Source organism: Anas acuta, chromosome 19 (assembly GCF_963932015.1).
Source record: "Anas acuta chromosome 19, bAnaAcu1.1, whole genome shotgun sequence".
Classification (NCBI taxonomy): domain Eukaryota; kingdom Metazoa; phylum Chordata; class Aves; order Anseriformes; family Anatidae; genus Anas; species Anas acuta.
The window spans coordinates 5,878,509-5,899,706 of NC_088997.1; the positions used below are offsets into that span (position 1 = coordinate 5,878,509).

The 21,198-nt window shown below is 47.3% G+C and overlaps 1 protein-coding gene and 1 long non-coding RNA gene across 7 annotated transcripts in view; one reads left to right on the forward strand and one right to left on the reverse strand.

Moving 5' to 3' along the window:
* Window positions 1–6,162: 6,162 nt before the first annotated feature.
* LOC137842273 (uncharacterized) lies at window positions 6,163–13,798 on the forward strand. 2 transcript variants are annotated; one of them, XR_011088991.1, is made up of 4 exons: window positions 6,328–6,590; window positions 10,308–10,535; window positions 10,779–12,667; window positions 13,698–13,798. It is a non-coding gene; the product is annotated as an uncharacterized lncRNA (long non-coding RNA). The 2 variants fall into 2 exon arrangements; XR_011088990.1 differs by lacking the exon at window positions 13,698–13,798 and having other exon boundaries at window positions 6,163–6,590; window positions 10,779–12,743.
* Window positions 13,781–21,198, reverse strand: part of LRRC75A (leucine rich repeat containing 75A) — a 79,410-nt gene continuing 71,992 nt past the window's right edge. For all 5 annotated transcript variants that reach the window (XM_068656077.1, XM_068656079.1, XM_068656081.1 and 2 more), the window contains one exon: window positions 13,781–15,932. In XM_068656077.1, the coding sequence (XP_068512178.1) occupies window positions 15,329–15,932 (604 nt within the window). In that variant the 3' untranslated portion in view covers window positions 13,781–15,328. The remainder of the gene's footprint in view (window positions 15,933–21,198) is intronic.

A 21,198-nucleotide genomic window follows, 5' to 3' on the forward strand; every position in this document is an offset into this window, starting at 1 on the left:
TTGCAGCTGCTGTGGCATCACAGGTCGGTGTCAAGGTGAGCTGTGGTGTCTGATGGCTGTGCAAAAGGCACATAAGGTCTTGTTAAGCCACAGGTTTGGGGTTTGAAAGGACCGTGACACTATTCACTGGCTGAACTGGAACATACTTGACGCACTTGGCATGTCCCAGCCTCCTGCTTTCCTAAGGTTCATAGGAAGGGTGTATTTGGTAGAGGCCAATCTCTTGGGATGCTGTAGTTACTGGAACATCATTTTTACCAGTGTGGAGCGAGGTTTATCTTTGCCTTAGCTGAATTTTGCATTTCTGCTTGTTATTCCTTAACCAGACACTAACTGATTGAGCAAGAAGTTAGGAATGACCTCAAAACAGTTCTGCACAATTCACTTGCGCTCTTTGAAATAGCCAGTCAAATATGAAAGTTGAAAGAAATTAACTTTTGATAGTCATCAATTAACAGCTCTGTTACACAAGGCTCTAGAATGCTATCCAATTCATATCAGTAGAACCAGTACATAAATCTTTGCTTAGGGGATTAACTGTATGAAATAGTATTTCAGAGACTTCTGCCAGCATAAAGCCAGAGTTAAATGTTTTAATCATGCCAGAAGAGGTTAAGTATTTTTCAGAGAAACATCTAAAAGCCATAGAGTGGCTGGTAGTATAATACCGTGCAGGTAAATTAATCTGGATTCCTCCTAAGGGCATTATTGTGATACAGAGTTTAATGTAAACATTCAACCTGGGTAATGGGGTATGCAAAAGTTGTTTGGATCTAATTAGGTTCGTCTTACCTGAATGCGTACTTGAATAATATGAAGAACAGTTTGCTCTAATGTTTGTTTAAATTAAAATTCTAAATAGTTGCATTCTGTTCCCTGTTTTAAGAAACAAAATTATTTTCACATAATTTTAAAAACTTGTGTATGAGAACTTGCTGACAGGTGATATTTTTTTCTTTTAGCTGACACGATATGTACTGGAATTAATGTTCTTAAAGTCTTCAGGAAGAGCTCAAGCAACCTGACTTTGTTTTAAATGTGTTTCTGTATGCCATTAGTGATAATGGAGGTTACCGTGGCCACACGCCCCCTGTTAACAGAAACTTCTCAGCGTTTTTTTTTTGCTCAGCAGTTCAATGTGCTGTTTAATTTGCTCAAGATAGGTTTTGCTGCAACCTATTTTTGTAATTGCTCTTGCTTGTATGTATCAGAATGATCTCATTAAAATGGGAAAGAGTTGATTTGGGAATACTTTAGTAAACAGGAAACAGCTTATCTAGGTTTATTGAGGTTACAAGTTGGTGGTATCTATTATGATTAATTATTCAAGAGTTTCCTTTTGGTATTTGTTTATTGTTTTCATCAAAAACAAAGTTCCTCAGCAGGGATCCTCATAACAAGCTGTTTTTTGCGAAGATGAATGAATACAAAAGTGTTGTTCCTATTAGAATGTGGTGCCTTTTGACCAAAACAGGTGTCCTGAACATAAAGTATTACTATGAACTTAAATGGAAACATTAAATAATCTTAGTATTTATCGTAACAGTGCATGGAGGGGAGGGGAAATAAGATCATTCTGGTTTTACTACATTTAAAAGACATCAACTTTCCAGTGTTATGAAATAAGTGACAAAAATAAATCCTGATTTTAAAACACAATTATTTTGGATTTTCTGAAGATTTAAGAGAGCAGTTGGCAGGAGTCCCTGGCACTTAAGCAGCTGACAACCACAGATAATTCTAAAATAGATGATAGTATTAAAGCAGCAAGAAAATAAATCTTACGCCATGAAGCAAAGAATGGCTGAGTGCCAGTTCTTAGCAATAATCGAGATGCCGATGTCATGTAGTAATTCATTTGTGTGAAAACATAATGATTACATATGGTGCTATTATCCACAAACTACATGCTGTAACTGCTGACCTGATGGAGAGGAGCTGCTCTGGGTAATAGGCTTCTTGTTCCCATTCACATCTTCCCTGCTGTACTCAGATGGTGCTGAGGGCGCCGACAGTAGAGATCACTTTGTGATGTGAATTCTCACATAATCATAAGCAGACTCAAATCCTCAGGTTCCTTTATATGTAGGACACTAAACAAGACAAGGTGGTGCTGACCTGTAATCTATTTGGGGAATTTGTCAGCCGACTATGCTAAAAGGCACGAACAGGCAGCTCGCAAGTCCATTGGAGGCAGAATATAAAATAAATAATAAAAATAGGCTGAGGTGTTACAGCGCTGAAGGTGGGAGAATGAATCAAAAGAAGCATTAAATATGCACGGTGCAAGGTTTGAGTATGCCAGTTGAAGGTGCATTGGTTTCATCCCTCGTTCCTTCCAATGCTGCATAAAAAAAGCTGTGGGATGGGAAAGCAACCATGGTGTGGGTAATGTCATCGGGGGCTGAGAAAATGTGGGGAGGCGCCTGCCTTTCCAGCACGCTTGTAGTTTGCAAGCTTCATGTTTCACATAAATGCTGATTATCATTATTTCCTGATTAGTTATTGTAAAGCAATCATATCTACATAAGCAGTAAAATGAGCGCTCTAGCGAAACCATGAATTACTATAATTAATAGATCCCAGCTATTAACTAAAGCCAATCTAAAAACGTGCTCTTTCTTGGCTTGGTAGCTGCTATTCCAGTTGAGTCAATTCTGGCTGGCTGCATCAACTTAATTAGAAGGGAGGAAGGGATGTACTGCATATTTCAGAATGAAGACTGTCCTAAATTGTAAAACTTCACTCCTTATTTCTTGAAGGTAGATGGAAGAGCAGTTAATTTTTCACCTCTTCTCTCCCTCGTCATTTCAAATTAGTGGAGGAGAAAGCAAGGCGCCGTCAGAGGAGCTGCCGTTTTCTGGCAGGGAATGACTAAGATGATATTAGTGTCATGCAAGGAAAATTTAGAGGTTTGTTGTCTTCCAACTGCTGCATTAGCTTTGTGCTTTGTTACGGTTTTTCAGATGCTGGAGTCAGACTCTGAGCTACTCCAAATAACCCATGGGACGTTTGACCTTCCTAACCGGGGCCTTGAGCTCAGCAATGTTTGTAACACCTGATTGGCTTTGTGCAGCCACAGCTTTGTCACATTTTGTGTGTTTCTATAAAGAAGGACAAGGTCAACACGTTATTTAGTTGTCTGGTAGAACAAAAGCATCTTATTTTGTCAGTTGGTGTAATTTAGTGTCTCAGTTTTACGCTTAACATCAATTTTAGTCCAAATACAATGAACTCGTCCTAACCCTCCTTGAGATTTTAAGAAGGGAGCAGGTGGAATTTTGTTTAGTGCACGCAAAAAAATAATATATTTAGAAAAATAGTAAGCATTTGTGCACCTGGGCTCTCATTCAGGAAGAGGGAGAACATCTGCCCTGTTTTACCACACGATGTTTGAGACCACAAGATGGTGCAGCCATCGCCTTCAGAGCATTTACTGTAGAGGAAGATTTTGAGACCTTGGAAGGTGCTTGTCTGGGGAAACGTGGTGTTTCTGCTATTTCCTTCTAATAAGATTTGCAACTTTCATTACCACACAGAGAATCCCCCCTGTACAGTGAAGATGTCACTTTAATTGGCTGTTAATAACGTTTCTTAGAGTAGGACCAGCAAAGGCTGAGCCTCTGTTTTCTTTGATGGGAGTGACACAGCTCATGATTAAACAGTGTGATGAGCCGATGGAGTGACAGTTCATTTTTCTCTAGCAAAAATAAAAACAAAGCATGACGAACAGCCTCCCCTTCATTATCTTTCTCTCAAGTGCATTCAGCTTCAGGACCTGCTGCATTTCATGCAGCAAAGCCCAGGTGCATCTCTCGGGCTGAGTGTTGAGCTTCAGCTCAGCTGAAGTCAATAAACACCTTCTGCAGACCAGCACCTGCATGTGGAGCTGGAAACCCTGAGCAAAATACAAATGAGTAAATCGTTAATATTAAGGAGATGGAATTTGAAATCCCCGCTGTTTTAATCAATTTGAAATGCCAAAAGTTTTATCTCCAGTAATTTGGAGATAAAGAGCTCTCCTGTACATGCTTTTCTTATTAGACACTTGTTCGTTTTCACAATTTGGTAGTTAGATTTTTCATAATTAGGGTTTGTATTTGTAATGGTTTGTGATAAAAGGATTGTGTAGCACAGCTGCAACTTGAACTTGCTAAATGAATGGAATAATGATCCATGTTCCCAATACTGTTTATGCCTTTTTGTTGGGCTTTTTTTTTCTTGATCATCTTATTTTCTAGATTTTATTTTTTTTTAATTACCTCCTTTCTTGCACTTTTCCAGGTCCCTTAGGAGGATAATTTATTCAGGTTTGGTTGTCTGTCTTTTTTCTTGTATTCTGTACATTTGACATCTGCATTTGATGATTTGTGTTAGTTTGGTGCTGTTTTTGAAGGATGGAATAGGTTTGATGCTAGCACACTGAGACAAACTTCCCAGCCAAGAGGCAAAGTCTAAGCTTACCACCCAGATAGTGAATTTTCCTGAAGAGCTTAAACTTTATTAATAAATATCTGGATCACGATACCAGTGGTATAGAACACTTCCTATAATAATTATGTTATCGGAGTGCTTATCTGCTAGCAAATGCAGTGCTAGTGCTCAAGCAATCTGCTGTCCAGCAGCCATTTAACACAGCCCGCAGTGACAGCAGATGAAACATTTGAAATGCTTTACATCTCTTGTGCCTCTATCAGATAACCCTAAAATGGTCTGCCAGTGTTCCTGGGAAGCTGTATTATGTCCACAGCATGGGTAAAGAAAGCGGAGATCAGACTTATGGGGTGAGTGAGAAAAGGGAGGGGCAACTTGGTGGGTTGTTGGATAAATGCTTTTACTTAAGTAATGTCAAACCAGCTATTTATTACCTTCAACTGCAGCAGTAAATAAATAAAATCTTTTGCTGAGTGCTCCTTGGGATGTGAAATGCAGAGGGTGCCTGCTGTGAAAATGATGAGAATTGTTTCAAAGCAGGGTACAAACCTGGAGCTTGGAAATGCCACGGTGATTTCAGAAAATAATGGAAAGCCACTGTACCAAGGTACACTTTAAATTTGATTTAATACGTATCCCATCACCTCGCTAAGCCAGCCTGTGTGCTTCTGCAGGAGCATCTGCACAGGGGGGAGGAAGAGGCTCCCTCTTGCAGGAGGCAACAGAGCCTTTGTGTCAGTGCCAAGCTGTTTGGTAATGCAAAATGGGAGACCACATCAAGGGGAGAGGATTTCAAAGCTACTGCTTTTATGCTTCAAAAAGGGTTTGGGAGATGACAGCAGCAGTGACTGTGTCACTTGGCAGCGTGTCAGCAGCTCAGAGGCTAAAGATGAGGAGAAAGCAGGGTTTTGAGGCAGACGGCAGGACTGAGGGAAGAGCATTGACACCGCAGCTGGGTGAAGAACCAGTGCAAGGCCTGGAGCTGGTTACACAAATAAAGGGTCAGCCCTGGTCTGATGCATGCCCCTGCTCTGGGTGCCTGTTGGCCACGTTCAGCCCCTTTCTGAGGTTGGTTTCTCTAGTAGGAAAGCTCGTTAGCCTGTGCCTTTGGAGGGAGTTTCTGCAAGGAAGGTGGAGAAGGCAGTTCTGCCTCCAGGGATGCTCCTCTCAGCCAGAAAGCAGCAGGTCAGAGCACTGGGTTGGCAGGTGGGATGCTGCAGGAGACGTGTGAAGTGCCTGGAGATGGTGGATGTCAGAGGGAACATAAAAGCGAGATTAAAAAAAGAAAGTAGAAAGTGGCAGTGAAGTAACGCTGCACTGGGGGAAACATCTTCCCTCTGGAGACAACAACCGGGAGCACAGATACGGGGTGTGAGGATTTGGGGTCGGTTAAGAGAGGGTATTTGTGCAGAACCGTAAATACAAAATAAGATTTGTGCTCTCTGACAGATGCAGTGGAGATGTTTCCACCAAAGCCCTTAGGTTCGTGTTTTGCAGGTCTTATTTCCCGATCTGAGGGATTAAAGCCGCACCTAATCAGCCTGGCAATTTCCCTAATCCCCCCTACAGCCTCTGACGATCTGATCACATGCCAAAAAGTGAAGTCTGCAGGTAACTGCCAGGAGGGGTGGCACGATCTGAGCTGAACAACATTAAAGCTTGGAAAACCCTCCTTAAAAAAAACCTGAGGCTGTTCACAGACTGGCCCAGGGCTGGGCTGGGCATTTGCTGACCCTTGGTGATTGCTCAGCTGCTGCTCGTTGGGCTCCAGGTGCGGCACCACCTGCAGCTCTCCTCGTTTTGAGCCTCCCCCTCATTTTAAACATCTGTCTCCCAGTTAGTGCTCCCCGAAACACTCAGCTCAGGCACAAGGCAAGTTTTTGTTTTTTTTTTACCTCTTTCTTTCCTTAACAGAATCCAGTACTCTATAAATAAAGAACACGACGTTTATTATCTGATTTCTCCTGCAGGGTGGAAGCTGCAGGGATGTGGCAGTGAAGTGGGCAGTGCTGGGTGGTTTGGGGATGCAGGTGAGGACAGAAAGCTGCACTTCTAGGTGGTGATAAGGAAAGAAGCCCCTGAAGCAGCAGACTGGCAGGCAGCAGGTCACACCTGCCAGAGGAAGAAGAGTTGGTGACTGAGAGGAATTACAGCAGGTAGGAAAAATGGTGATACCTGGAGAAATTGGTGTCTAATCCCACCCTGCAGCTTTTCCTAGAGGTTAAGGAGGGAGGAGGAAACACTGCTGGGCAGATGCTGATCCTGGTGCAGGGAGGGATTTCGGGAGGAGCTGCTGGCACCAGAGCCTGCCTGAGCTCTGCACAGCTCGAGGAGCTCGATGGGAGGTGCAGCCCTGCTTTTGGAAGGGGTTTTGGTGGGTTTAGGAGGGAGAGGGAAAAGAAACTGGTAAGTTGGAAGTACACAGGTTAAAATAAGGACAAGGTAACGGAGACTTGAATGCAAATACCCAAGTTGCACAGCAAGGACAATGTTTTGTTGCACCTATGTGGCACTGATTCAGAAATGCCCTTCAGATGGGTTGGGACCTTATTTCCTATCGGGTATGGTTGATTACTTGATCCTGACATACAGTTACCACCAGAGAATGCCTTCTTAATCCCTTTGAATGTGAGCTGCGTTGAAGTTGTGTGGTGCTAACTTTTAAATCCGGCTGGTGTGGCAGGCAGAGCGCCGACACCCCTGTGTTAGCAGCTGAGGTGTGCACGCAGAGAACATCACCCATTTGGCTGCTAAGAGCTGTCTGCAAGATGCACTCTGTATGAAAATGACCCCTGAAAATAAAGCTGCTGTTCCACTGGGTGTATATACAGCCTGGTGCAGGGGTGTAGGGAAAATAACTCCTGCCTTCTACTGCCTCCTAATTAGTCCTGCGGCTTAAAGAAGCGGTATCTGCTCAGGTTAATGAGCTAGAACAAGGACAGCTCCAGCAGTGAGATGTGCAGAGGGCTGAGATGGGAGGTGGGAAGCAGGTTTTTCTCCCAGGCTGCCCGCAGCAGCTGCTTGGTGCCGCACTGGGGACTTGGTTCCTGTTGCATGTTGCAGGCAGCGACCTGTGCCACCACCCGGCGCATCTGAAAAACGGAAAGTGTTGGAGTAGCGAGTGGTGGAAAGGTTTAATGGAGCTTGCTGTGACTCTCTGAGCTTGCAGCATTTCCATGTAGCACAGGGTTTCTCTCTAATTTACCAATGGCTTGATTTTCTTCTCTTAACTTGTCCCAAACGCCGTGGTGGCTCTGAGCCCTTTTGCCCTCCTGCGGCTGCTCTGAGAGCTCCCAGCTCTGTGCTGACTGCGTTGTTTCTGATCTGATTTTTCATTTCCCCCTTTCCCCATCCTCCTTTTTTTTTTTCTCATCTGTTGACTGTGTGCCCTCCCAGTTTATAACGTTTTATTAGCATTGGAGGTGGTGTTGCTCTCCCTGGATGTTGAGCAGGACAAACCATCCATCTCCAGGCGATGGCCTTGGTGATCTGAGCATTGCTGTGCTCTAACCTATCCTACTGCTTCTATTCCTAGCTGAACAATGGACAGATTTTACATTTTTTTTACATTTACTTTTTTGCAAGTTGTTGGGGAGATGCCTATCACCTGGTTGGCTTAAGCACGCTTGCAAAGCCTTTCCTCCTCAGCTGCTTGGAAAAGGGCTTTGTTCTTCTGAAAATCTCACCCTTTTAATGCGCCTGCTAATCTTTTCCTTTCCTTCTCTTGCAAAGACCCTGAAGGTAGCTGTAGCTGGCAGGTTTGCGTGGCAAATGGAGGCAGGCAAAAGGCACGGATATGAAACAGGCTGAGTTTTGTGTTTTCGCCTGCAGCTCTGCAAAAAGCTGTTTCCATGTGGTGGAGGGGAGCTCTGAGCTTGCAGGCAAGTGCAGCTTCCCCCAGAGCTGCTGGAAAATGACTTAGCCTTTGCATTCATAATTGAACAGGCAGGTGTGTACAGAGGAGATGAAAGTAAGCAACAAATTAATGGTGAAGTTCGATGGGAAAGGCATGTGTGGAGGTAGCTCTGAAGGAGATGCCTCTCTCCTATTTTGTGTGTGTGGGGACGCAGCCACCTCTGAGGCTTTCTGCCTGCACTGCTGTGTGCAGGATTCAACAGGAGTTTGTTCGGTAGGAGCTGGGTTAGCGTGTACCAGAGCACAGTGTGGGCAAAGATCGACTCTTTTCTGCCTCCTTACGTTTCATTTGTATCTGAAGTTGCAGGTCTTGCCTGGAGGTAGTAGCAGGACAAGAGGCAGTTGCAGAAGAGGAAAAGGGAGGCTCATTCCCATGGCAATGCACCTGGATTTTGTTATAGCCAATGTCCCTTCCCTTTTCTTGTAGTATTGTATATAACCAGCATGAGTTCCTGTGTATTTATTCCAGGTATTCATACCTGGAGGACAGATGTGCCTGTAGTATGATGCTCTGAGGTCTAATTCTAGCTGTGATTTCCACTAACAACTCACTGAGGGATGCAGTGTGCAAGAGGGCTCCTAAAGAGCCGTGCTGACAGCTGGTTCCTCAGCCAAATCCGCCAGATACAGCTTAGCAACCCCTTCCTGAGGGCTGAAACAGGCTGCATGGGTTTGCTTTCTCCTCAGAACTACTAAAATGCAAAGAAGAATAAACGGTGGCACACAAGCCACAAAATCAATAAGCTATTAGGAGGCAGAAAACCCTGGAAATGGATTTAGAAATCTGCACAAATAATTAAGGGTGGTGTTGAACAACTCATGTCTTTTTGGACTATATTAAACCAGGTTTTCAATTTTATGTAAAGCCATGAGCTCGCCCAAAGGTAAAACAGCTGTCTTCTCTGCATACTTACAAGAGAGAAGATAGAAAACATAAGCCCCGTTGAGCCTGGAAACAAAGCACCTCCAATTCCCTGTTGAACAGTAACTGAGTCGTGGGCTTAAACAGTTTTCATGCAAGCTGTCGGCACTGTGATCCCAAACGCGGGTCCAGCTTGGGATCCCAGGCCCCTCCAGTCCTTACAGTTAGCAGTGTTCGTGCAGTTTGTCCTGGTGAATTCTGCACTAATGATTTGTTAACTGTAATGCCCCAGCCACGTGGATTAAATGTTTTCTTTCCCCACCAGCTCAGTGATTGTGGCTGCCCAAAGAAATACGCAAAGAAACTTAGCGGCAGCATTCCCAACAAGCACCCAGCTCAATACAAATTACATGTTTTGGATGTTCGGCTTATTTTTTGGCTATTCTTTCATGATGTTTAGGAAAACTGGTCTTTGAAGGCATTGTATAAAAAGAAGTCACTTAGGAGTCACTTTTGGTGGTCGTTAGCTTTGAATGCGTGGTAAAAGATGCTGAGCTGCCCATGGGTTTTGTCCTCTAGTCAGAGCAATGTTTGGGTTGTGGATTAAATTTACTCCCATATTCTTAGCCCTTTGCCTTTATACAGCTCTAAACCATCTGCAAATACTATTAACTGGTTTTCCACTTTTAACTGTTCAAAAAACAAATATTGAGTCACAGGAGGGATTTCTGTCCCGTAGTCAATGGTCTGGAAGGAGCAGACAGACGAGAAGGGGTATCTTGGGGTAAGAGATCCTGAAATCCTCCTTTCTCCTATGCATGTTCAAAGTACAGCTCTAAGCTTTGTGCTAGGTGGTTAATGCAATATATGGTTTAAAAAAAAAGCCTACAGACCTTGCACAAATTAGGTAAAATTCCATCCTGAAATAAAATTTTACTTAACACAGGTTCTGCCTCTTTTTCTTTTCCGGTGTAGCCAACAAACCTCCAGATGATACTAGATGTGATTTTCACTGTATTTTAATTAAAAAACAAAGCAAACAAAACTAGTTTATTAAGGAATATCTAATTGAAGATCTACTCTGCTTCTTCTCAAGGCAAGCCGAAACAAAATGCAAACAAAAGCCAGGGAAAGCAAAACCCGTGCGTTGCCTTTCCTTCCCTCCGACCTGCAGCAGAGCTGCTCAGGAGCCTGGCACGTGGCTGTGCCACTCTGGGACTTGGCAAGCTCCAGCCCAAGCTGATTTCCACGCGATTTGAGGCTTTCTTTGGAACTGCTGCAGCATTGCTGGAGGCTGCTTCGCTCCGTGCTCCGGCCTTATTAGGTATGCCAGCAGCGTGCACGACGTGGAAAATAAGATAAAGAGGGCACCGGGGTGTGTGGGTGGGCAGACCTCCAGGTTCAGGGCCCAGCAGCCAGGCTGGGCCCATTATCTGGGACGCGGTTCCTACCCTCCCAAGGGAAATCGTGAGAACAGAGGCTGGAGGAAGTTAGGGAGCAGGCACGAGTTGTAGGAGCTCAGTAATGAATGTTAATTTGTCCAAAATCAGTTTGTGTTTGCTTCCAGAAAAGCCGTGTCCCAGCGGATGCCATTTTGGCACCTATTAAACCCCCCCAAGGAACCTTTGTGGGTTATTGCCTGTCTCGGAGCCGCCTTGCTGCCACTTCACCATGGGCTGATGTAGGAGATGACGAGGAACCCGCCAGGCGCTTCCCTCTGGGGCTTGTTGGCAGCCTGAATTTTGGCTCGAGTCGCTGTGGGGCATCTCCCCAGGGGCAGGCACTGCGCTGCAGAAGGAGGCCTTGGATGAGTAACAGAAGCAGTTCATATTTATTGCAAAGCAGAAGTGTTAAATAACTTCCAGCAGAGACAGCTTTACTGGTGCTCGGTAGACATGAAATAAGGAGAAATTCAGCCATGTGTCTGTCTGATTGCTGATGGTTCCTGTAAGGGATCGAATGCTTTTCCCTAGGATGTCAGAAGGTGGTTTCAAAGCCTTGGTGCAGGGAAGAAAAGCAACCCCAGCCCTGATGTTTTTCGGATGCATTTACATTTGCACTGCCAAAGGCTGGTTTTCCACCTGGGTACGGCATTTCATGGGGATGAAAGAGCCGTGGCTGCAAACAAATGCTGCTTGCCCACCCCAGACCCAATTGGGTCCCTTCCACGTGGGTTACAACATGCTGGGGCAGGGCTTGTTTCTAAGCATCTGCTGCAGGAGAGCCCTGATCCTGTCTGAGACCTTTAGCGTTGTCATAAGCATCAAAACAACACGCAACCTCAGGGCTTTTGTAGACTGTGGTCAGAGCAAAAGGGAAATTTATCAACAGGGAGGGATGTTTGTTCCCTGAAATGTGGGAGGTGATCGATGGGCTGGGAAGGGGAGGGTGGCCTGGCCCATCCATCCCCGCTTGCAGGAGCCTGGTCCTCAGCACCGCTCAGTATTTGCCATCTGGCACCTTTTTTTATGTTTATTTTTCCTCTTCTGGGCCCTGACGTGTTTCAGCGTCAGCCTTTTTGCTCCGGCAACGAAAGCGATTCCAGCAAGAACCGTGCACGTCTGAGCTGCAAGGTCGTTTTGGTTCAGAGCTCCCTGAACAGCAAGGACTAAAACCCCTCTGGTTTCTGGCTGTGCTTGCTCGGTGTTTCGCATGTAAACCAGGTAGCCCTTCAGCGATAATGGTTGCTTTTCCAGTTGCCACTACAAACATTTTTGCCTATCAGCTGAGCTCCAGCAGCCTGCGCGCTATCTCTCGCCTGGCATTAAACACAGCAGCGTGAGCTGCCAATAAATAATGCAACAGATCCCCCTAGCCAGGACTTTTTCTTCTACTAATAAGGAGAAAAAGATGAGGCAGCAGGTAGCGTGGTTCAGCGGCTGACAGCTTTAGCCTAACCTCCCCCTGGGTTGTTACGCAGACGGTTTTCTCATCCCACGCACTGTGGGTGGGATTTGCCTGGGTCTCGCTCATCTCCCTTCTTGTGTCCTGCGCTGAAATCCCCCCCAGAGGCATCTTCTCCCTGGGAAAACTGCATCCTGCAAATCCCCCTTTGCTCCTACCCGTTTCTTCTTGGTTTACCTGGGTGCACTCTTGCAAGAGTGGATTTTCCTTGCAATACCCATGGGATTTGTGTAGGTTTTGTTATGGCCTGGCTCCAGCCACCAAACTCGCCCCCCAGCTGCTGAGTTAAGCCACGGGTGGAAACGTCCTGGCTCTGTGTGGGGCCTGGCTGAGGGCTTTGGAAGGAGAAGCCCTGGAGCCTGCTTCCCCAGTATGTTTTTATGGACTTTTTATGCTAAGGTGGGCATTTCCCACTCACCTGGATGACAAATGACCTCAGTCAGCTTTAATAATCTACAGCAGTGATTTTCAGTACTCAAATACTTATTGTAGGGGCATTTAAGAGCTTCTGACCAGGACAAGCAGCCCCTCGTAGCATGGGAAACATTGATTGTGTATGGGGTGAGCTCCACCCTTGTTCTGCTGCTGGTGGCTGGGCAGGGAAGCAGTCTCATGCTGTGGTCTTAAATATATATATAAAAAAAATCACTCTTTGCTGAGCCCACAGGACCAGCATCATGCTGAAGTGCAATAAATGGCTAATTAACCTCACCCCCACTGCAAGGAAGAGACGGAGTCACTAAAGCCCTGTTGGTTTTATGACAACGCCATCTCTTAGAGCCGTGTTATTTTTCTTTTCCTATGACGGTCAGTAACGTGGTGCAGGCTTCAGCGTGCATGAATATTTCAATAATAAGCCTTTTTCTGTTATTTCCCTGTCTCAGAGGAGATAAATCTCGCTGGACACAGTGACACTGGTGCAGCCTGTCCATGCTGGGAGAGCAGGGCTTGTTCTCGTGGTGTAAGGACGGGGATGTGGGGGCTCTCCAGAGGCTCGTCCTTTGCACAGCAGCCCTGGAGAAAAATGCAAACCAGCTCCTGATGCGTTTTGCAGCACGTAGAAGCTCAAGTAGGGAGGAAATATGGCTGGAGCAATGAGCTTGATGCTTTGTCAGTGAGGGAATTCGGTGTACAAAGGATAAATAAAAGATGCAGCTCTCTAAATGCAAAGTAGCTCTGGTTTTTGGATTTGCACAGCCAGGCTGGGGGGGGCCAGGTGGATGCTGAGGCCCTGGGCAGCTGGTTCCTGTGCAAATACTTAGAGAAAATAAAAGCTGTGCAGCAGGGAGCTTGTGATTTAAATAATTTAAACAGGTGAGGGGGAACCTGGGCTGTGCACAGGAGGGAGGGAAGCTGTGTCATGAGCACTGGGGTACCAAGAGAGCTCTTATTTATTTCTTACACGTAAAATAAGGATGGCTGACCATCTCCATCACATCCCTTGCCACCTGAATCTACCGAATCCAGTCCTTGAATAGGGATGTTTATTTCTCTAGCCAGCTAGAGTGACTCTTTGCTGAGATCTGGAGAAACAGAGCCTCTGTGCTGAGCCCCTGTGGCCATGGGTGTGCTGGGGCACCAGGGAGCTGGGCAGCCGGCTGTGCAGAGATCTCAGTGCCACCTCTTTATTAAACATTGTCAGTTATTTTGATTACGGATAGCTCCTTTATTTCAAACAGAACAGTTTATTCACTGCAAAGATTCTTCATGCCTGTTGGAAAGAGTTAGCATTAAAAAAAAAAAAGGTTTGGATACATGCAAATCATACTCAACTTTGCCAAATGTAGTAAAAGGAGTAGCAGAGTTTCTTCTAAGTTACCTATTTGCATATGGAGGAGAAACAACAACCGACAGCGTGAACCCCCCTGGAAAAGGTGTGCAGCCTCCTGTGCAGTGATGTTAAATGAAGAGAACCCAAGGAATGATCAAAACGTCTGTTTACACCCAGAAAAATCAAAGCCAGAGGGTCACTGCTTCGAGGCAGAAAATGATGCTGCAAGGCTGGTCAGGTGGAGGGCTATGGACAGATACAGAGGGGCTCCCTCTCAGCAAGGGGAGTCCTGCTTGGTCCTTTGGATGTAAGGGAGGGGAAGGATTTCCCACTTTCCTGCCCTCCCTCAGGTTTTGGATCAAATGAAAATCTGGTTCAGAAGCTGAAGTGCATTCCCATGCTGATGCTCTGCTGTGATCTGTTTTCCATCCAAAAATAAAATAAAATCAATGTCTCTTAAAAATAAAAACAAAACAAAGCATTTTACAAACAAAGCACTTCTGGTCCGGGTGGGGGTGAACACAGCCAAGTGACCCCAAAACCCTTCTGAGGCTTTGAGGCTTTGGCTGGCCGCGTCCACCCAGTCCTGAATGGCAGTGATAGAGGGGAGAAAACCCCAGGGGCTGGATTTCTTTTTTTCTTTTATAAACCTTTGGGATTGTGGCCTCTTCTGGCAGTGACAGCAACGAGCCTGAGCTGAGCCCCAGCTCTGGACTTCACCGCTCACTCCCCGGGACAGACCAAGCTGCTGCCAGCTCCAGGTACCGCATGGGAAGCCTTGGAGTCATCACAGCAGCACAGCTGGTGGGAAAGGGGATTTTACAGCTGAATAAATCCTGGGCAGGCAGCAGGGCCAGCCCAGCTCTGGTAAGGCTGGAGAGGGCAGCATCCAGGCACGGGATCTAGCTCCGTGACAGCACCAGGAAGGCAAAGCCCTCCCATGGGGCTGGTAGCAGGGACACCCCCACTTGGTGTGTGATCAGGTTTTGGGCTCGTCTCACCAGGCACGCTATTCAGCAGCTCCTGAAGTCAGGGTGGGAGAGGTCTGAAGTCCTGCTGTGGCATCTGTCTGCCAAGGGCTGTCTGTGAGGCCAGCCGGGATCCTATAAGACCTGGTCACCTTCCTTCTCCGCTTCTGTGCTCTTCTACAGGCCTTGCCCTTACACCACCTTGACGATGCGTTTTTTAAGGAGTTAAAAAGCAATAGCACTAACGTTTGAAAAAAATCCCCGGCCAGCTTTCCCACAACGTCAATATTCACCGCCATCCCGTCCGTGCGGTCGTCGAGGAGAACGACGTCGACGTTCGTGGCGGGGGAGGCAGGCGGCGCTCTGCGCTCCCAGAGCATCCCCACCGCCTGCGCCCACCCTCTGCCAGGACCCCGCTTGTGGAGGTCTCGGGTTTGCCACCCCTGCCCAACGCGCCCACCGCGGTGCCGAGCATCACGTCTGCGCTGTGGCGGCGCCTTGCTCCGAGCCGGGCAGCTCCCCGGCCTCCACCGTCCTGTCTGTTTGCTGTGAGCCCGTGCTGTCAGTCGTGCCCGCTTGGGTTTTATCACCCTCATCGACTCGCAGGTCCTCCTGGCTCTCAGCCCGGCCGTCCTGGCTCTCCAAATCGCTCACCTGCCCCTCGCCGAACTCCAGGATGGTCGGCAGGTTGCCTTGCTTGGGGCAGCGTCTCTTGAGGCTGACCAAGAAAGGTTGGGGCAAGGAGAAGATGTCCACGTTGTTGCCCAGGTCGATCCAGGTGACGCTGGGGAACTTTTTGGGGTCCTTGAGGGTTTCGGTGAGGTCCCGCAGGATGGCTTTGGTCAGCCGGTTGCCGTTGAGGGAGAGGGTGGTGAGGTGGGGCAGCACGCAGAGCGCCGGCAGCAGCTGCAGCAGCATCTCGTCCGTCAGCTCGGTGAAGCACAGCTCCACCGTGTCGATGTGCTCCGAGCTGTGCTGCAGGTAGGACGCGATGCGCTCCAGGTCCTTCAGCGTCAGCGGGATGCCCGACAAGTCCACCGTGTTGTCCTGCGGCTTGCCCATCAGCACGGCCTTCAGGCTGCAGGGAGGGAAAAAGAGAGGGGGGTAAATGTGGGGGGCATCCCTGCTTGGTGCCTCTCGCAGGCTGTGAATTATTTAGATGAGACGCTCAGCTGGGGGTAACCACCCATTCTCCAGCACTGTCAGCATGTTGGAGCTGTGGTGTCTCCCCAGCCTCGCTGCCGGGGAGCCGAGCGCTGCCGCCAAATCCTCAGATAAATGAGTGAATTCCCATGATGGCCCTACAGAGACTCATTAGCCCGAGCTCGACTGGAGCTTCACAGGTCAATTTATCTTCCAAAGTGAATCAAAGAACACATCTACAATCAGGACCTGTTGGCAGAGGATGGCTGCTGAGGGCTTTTGGCTGATGAATTATTCTGAGTGAATTAGGAGGTGGGGAGAGCCCCGTGCATGCTAATTGCTCTGTCAGCTGGATGAGCTCCCCTTTCTCACCCACTGCCGTGGCACAAGCGTGAACTTCTCGCTAAAACCTGCAGTTCTTTTGCCTTTTGTTACACCCTGAGTTGGGCAATGGTTCTGCCTGGCACCCAAACTAGGCTGTGAAATGTTAAGGCCTCCTTAAGGAAATCAAATTTTCCCTCTCTTCATGCTCCAGAAACTGCTCAGCTGTTCTGTAGGTGTGAGAGGAGCGACCAAGCGGGACACTGGAGGCACCCAGAGACCACCACGTGCCTTCCCGAGAAAACAGGGGCGGCTCTAACCCGAACAGCAGCTGCACGAATTAATTCCCCAGCCCGAAAACGTGGGGTTGTGCAGCAGTCAGCCAATTCTTCCAATTCTTAATTGACTTCTTAATAAGCTGAGCCCAAGTACCCGGGAGACCGAGGGTAATTTTGATCTCTGTTCCTGCCTGCAGCCCTGGCAGAGGAAATTTTGGATACCTTTTTAAACCCTTTTGGATATGTGACAGGGAGCGTGAGGCAGGGCAAGCATCCCGGAGTAGCACAGTGTCTGCGGGAGGTTTTGGACAGCCAGGGAGCAACCATCTCCACCAGCACTTTGCCTGGCACCAGCTCCTGCAATCTAGCTGTAAGAAAAGGCCAGGCTCAATGCCGAAATAATGTCATTGCCACCAGGAAGGGTGTCCCCAAAATCCTTTCTGCTCCTGAAGCCAGAGTTAAGGCCGGTGGGATCAGGCAGACCTGGTCTAGTCTGAAACCTTTACAAAGTCATAAAAGGACTGTAGAAAAATTATATATTTGTTTTGCCTTGTAGTAATCAGGCTTGGAAGGTGTTGAACATATGCCGGAGCTTTTCAAATGATGTGTTTGAACTAATTCATTGCGTGGGCAATCTCCCAGAATATTTGCCTCCTCCTCTGGGAGGTGTTTTCTGCTGTCTCCATCTCCTCAGGCTCCTCTGCTCTGTGCCACCACATCGTCAGGAACCGTCAGGCCCTGTCCTGCAGCATCTCAGGGCTTCACCACGAGCTCAGGACCCTCGATGGGAAGCCCTGGGAGGCTGGGAGAATGGCAGAAGTCTGGGCTGCCGTGAAGAAGCACCGCCTGCACCAACCTGTCACACAGTTTGGGGTTAAAGCCCAGCAACCTTCCATGGGCTCGGGCAAAACAGTGCAAAAACATCTAAGCCCAGATGGTTGCAAGGCTCTGCATTGCTTCGGGCAGCTGAGAGAGAGCCGAGGAGCAGAACCCAGTCCAGGCTGATGGATGAGCCTCCCCGTGTGCTGAGTGGGCTGTGCTTTCCCATAAACAGCAGCCCCAGCCCGCAATCACGCTCAGCAGGCTCTGAACCATCACTTGAGGCTTACTCACAGGCAGGCAAAACTGATTGGAAAGCTTTTTTTTATTTTCTTTTTCCTTTAACAAATCTTGGATCATTACGCGTGAGCCTGTGGCTTATTGTAGGCATCCACCGGGGACAGGGCACAGTGGGGAATGGGGCTGGGGAAAGTCTTAACGAGAGCTGCTCTTGCAGATAATGTTTGTCATTATCTGCACATTTCAGCTGCCGGTTTGCCCTGGCAAAGATTATTCACGCAGGCTGCTGAGCACAAGGCTGGCCAGACAGTCTCTATAATTTTAATCTTTTTTTTTTTATTATTATTACTGATTTTGGTGCAAGATCACAATTAGAGGAACCCAGCTGGGCTCCTCTCAGCTGCAAGACGTGGTGAAGAGAGGCTGTATCTGCTACACCCCGACACGTTGCTCTAAAATGAAGTGTTTTGGAGAGGGTGGATGTTGGGAATTCCCCCCTGGCTGCCAAGGGGGCTGGAGAAAGGGTCAGGGCTTGGCCAGCGGGCACAGGGCTGCTGCAGCATCTGGATCTGGGCTCTGGTTTCCTCGCAGCAGAAGCTTTAGGCAAATAGCTTACCCAGCCTAAATACCTCCAGAGAGAAGTTGTGTCAGTGATTGATCCAAATCCCCTTCACCTGAGCTGAGCCTGGGTTGCTCTGCCATAAGGGCATGTTCGAAATCAAAATTGCCAGGCTGAGCCTAAGCATTTTTCATCCAAAGAGTTGGGGCCTCGCTTTAAAAGTGTTAGGTCAGCCTTAAAGCTTACTGAACACAATAAAATAGTCCAGGATTTGTAGGAGTAAACAGCTCTGGAAGCTCTGGTAGTTATAAGAGCAGTGCCTTACCTACAGGGAGGATCAGAGCTCGAGCACAACATGCAGGAGAGCGAGAGGGCTTTTTAAAAACAGCTACAAACCCCTGATGTTTTCCCGTTTTTAATGTAAAACCTCTAATGGAGTTCTCTTCCCTCGGAGCTGGACGGATCACGCAGTGCAGGAGCTGTTACTAAATGATATGGTGCCAAGCTCCAGCGAGCACATCAGTAGCGTCCTGGGGCTCGGCAATACGGCCCCGCTAAACCCTCCCATGCCCTGGGGACTCGTGGCACTGCTGGTGACGGTTCGTGGGGTGCTGGGTTAGCCGAACCCTCAGACACACACCTCTGCAGGCAATTAGTGGGAGTAATTAGTAATTAGTAATGATCCCTTCACCAGGGCCCCTTCCACCTGTACGTAGGCAGAAAGACATTTAATTTGACACGGTTATCTCTGCATATTGTTTTTTTTTTGGCAACGATGGGAATGAAACTGATGGAATAATACATTTAATATAAAAAGAACTATATGTATGTATTTATATGTTGTCAGACAGTTCTTTCCACCTAAGCTGACGAAGCCTAAACTGCTCTTGTCATGTAGTCAGGGAGCCCAAAGCTTGTTACCACCGTGATCTCACTTCAAAAAAGGGCATAATATCCCTGTGAATAAGTGATAACCGTTTAAAAGCATGGCTAAAATCAGCATTCAGGGGCTGATCCTTGCTTTATCCCCTGCGTGGAGTGACGCTGCCTGCCTGCCTTCATGTGACTTTGTGTGGGCCTTCTTCCCTGGCTTTAATTTAGCAAACCCAAGAAGATAACAAAGGGGGAGTGGGGATAACTTCAGGGCAGCTCTTTTTTGTTTTGTGCTGCATTCAGTCTTGCTTCACATTTTATTTTTTTCTTTGCTTTTTTTTTTTTTTCCTTTTGTTTATCCATACAATTCCTGCTAACAAGTAATACAGAATTTCTCCTTAAGGATCTATCCGTTTCCCTTGAGAGGGATTTGGCTGATAGCTACCCAAACGGATCGATTACCTTGCACAAATCGCCTTTCCACCCCAAAGATCTGCAGCCTATAGTAACTGTAGGGGAAATCTCCCCCATCAGCGGGACAGCCCTGTCCCTGTGCTGGGGGATTGCTCGCTGCTTTGCAGCTGCCTACGCTCAGTCTATCCCTCGGGAAACAAGCAAACCAACTCCAAACATGATTTAATAAAAATAGCTCCGTGGATCCTGTGAACTGTCTCACAGCAATGGGGAGGATATTATGGTAACAAGCAGCTGTAAAAACTTTTAGCCCTGCCATAAAGTTTGCCACAGAATGACCCCAAATCTCTATAGGAAGATTTTACCATTACACAAATCCCAGTGAGTTGTGGTGGAGGAGCACTTACACCCACTTGGTTACATCCTCATGCTTTACAAGGCTATTCCATGGGGGAAGACACAGCTTTCTTCCCAGCTGGAAACAGTATATAGGGTTTTGACTGCTGTAATGATAGGTTTTGGCGTAAATCCATGCACTAATCCCTGATAACGCTTTGGCAGGACGTGTTGCTGGGATGTGAAGCTGTCCCGTGCAAGCCAGCCTGCTGATTGCTGCCCTTTCCTGCAGAACCGAGAGCTGTTTTGCATGCAGCACCGGATCAGCTCACGAAATGTTCCCATGACCGAGAATGTTGATGTTTAGATCAAAGAGAATTAGAAGAAAGGGCTTTCCTCCTGGTTTAAATTCAGGCCATTTCCCTACAGCGCTCTATAACTAGGGACACGAGATGCTGACGTGCCCTGTAATAAAATACAACTGGACAATTCAGCCACTTCCTTGGAGGAAAGGAATCAAGAAATAAGATGAGGCATCCCCAGAGAGTGAAGAAATGCGTGTGATGTCACTGGTGAGAAAACTGTTCACAGAAATGCCAGCAAAAAATGCTGAAAGCAAAATGACATCGACTTTGAAAACATGCTTCATATTTTGGGCCTTTACCTTTTCCACTTTTTTCCCTCATAATTCTTTAAAGGTCACATTGCTAAAGCATCCAAGGCTGCAACACAGAAATATCTCGCTGCATAAATATCACTGCCCATGTGGGGAATCTACGGATTTTTGTTGTTTTAGGCTTTACAGAATAGGTATCAAGATTTCTGAGAATACAAAAAAATTGTTGGCATGGGAGGCAGCACTGTACACTCTGCACTCATTTGTTGGGTAAAATAAACCTTTGATAAAAGACCTGTCCCAAAGTTGTGGTGTTTGGCCAAAGACAAGTTTTGAACTCATAAAAATGAGTAAAACAGAGAAGATGAGGACAGACTGCTGCGTCCTAGGCTCTTCGTGCATGAGCCGTGGGACACCCCCTGACCCAGGAGCCGGAGCTCCCAGCGGATGAAAGGAGCAGCAGCCCTCCCAGCTCGGGATGCAGCCCAGATCAAGGGCTTTGTGGGAGGTCTGAAGTTGACACAGCGCTGCTGTGGCTGATAACATCGACAGTCACGTTAGGATGGTGGAAAAAAAAAAAAAATTGGCTGGGTTTGCATCTAAAAGTCAAAGCCGCTCGGTTCCCACCACGTCTCACGCTCACCGTCCACCGCCAACATCCTCCGGCAGCTTCGGCACACGTGTGTGTGGCTGGGATTAGTCAATGGCTGCTTTAGCTCCTTGCTTCCTGCCACAGAAAGGGTTA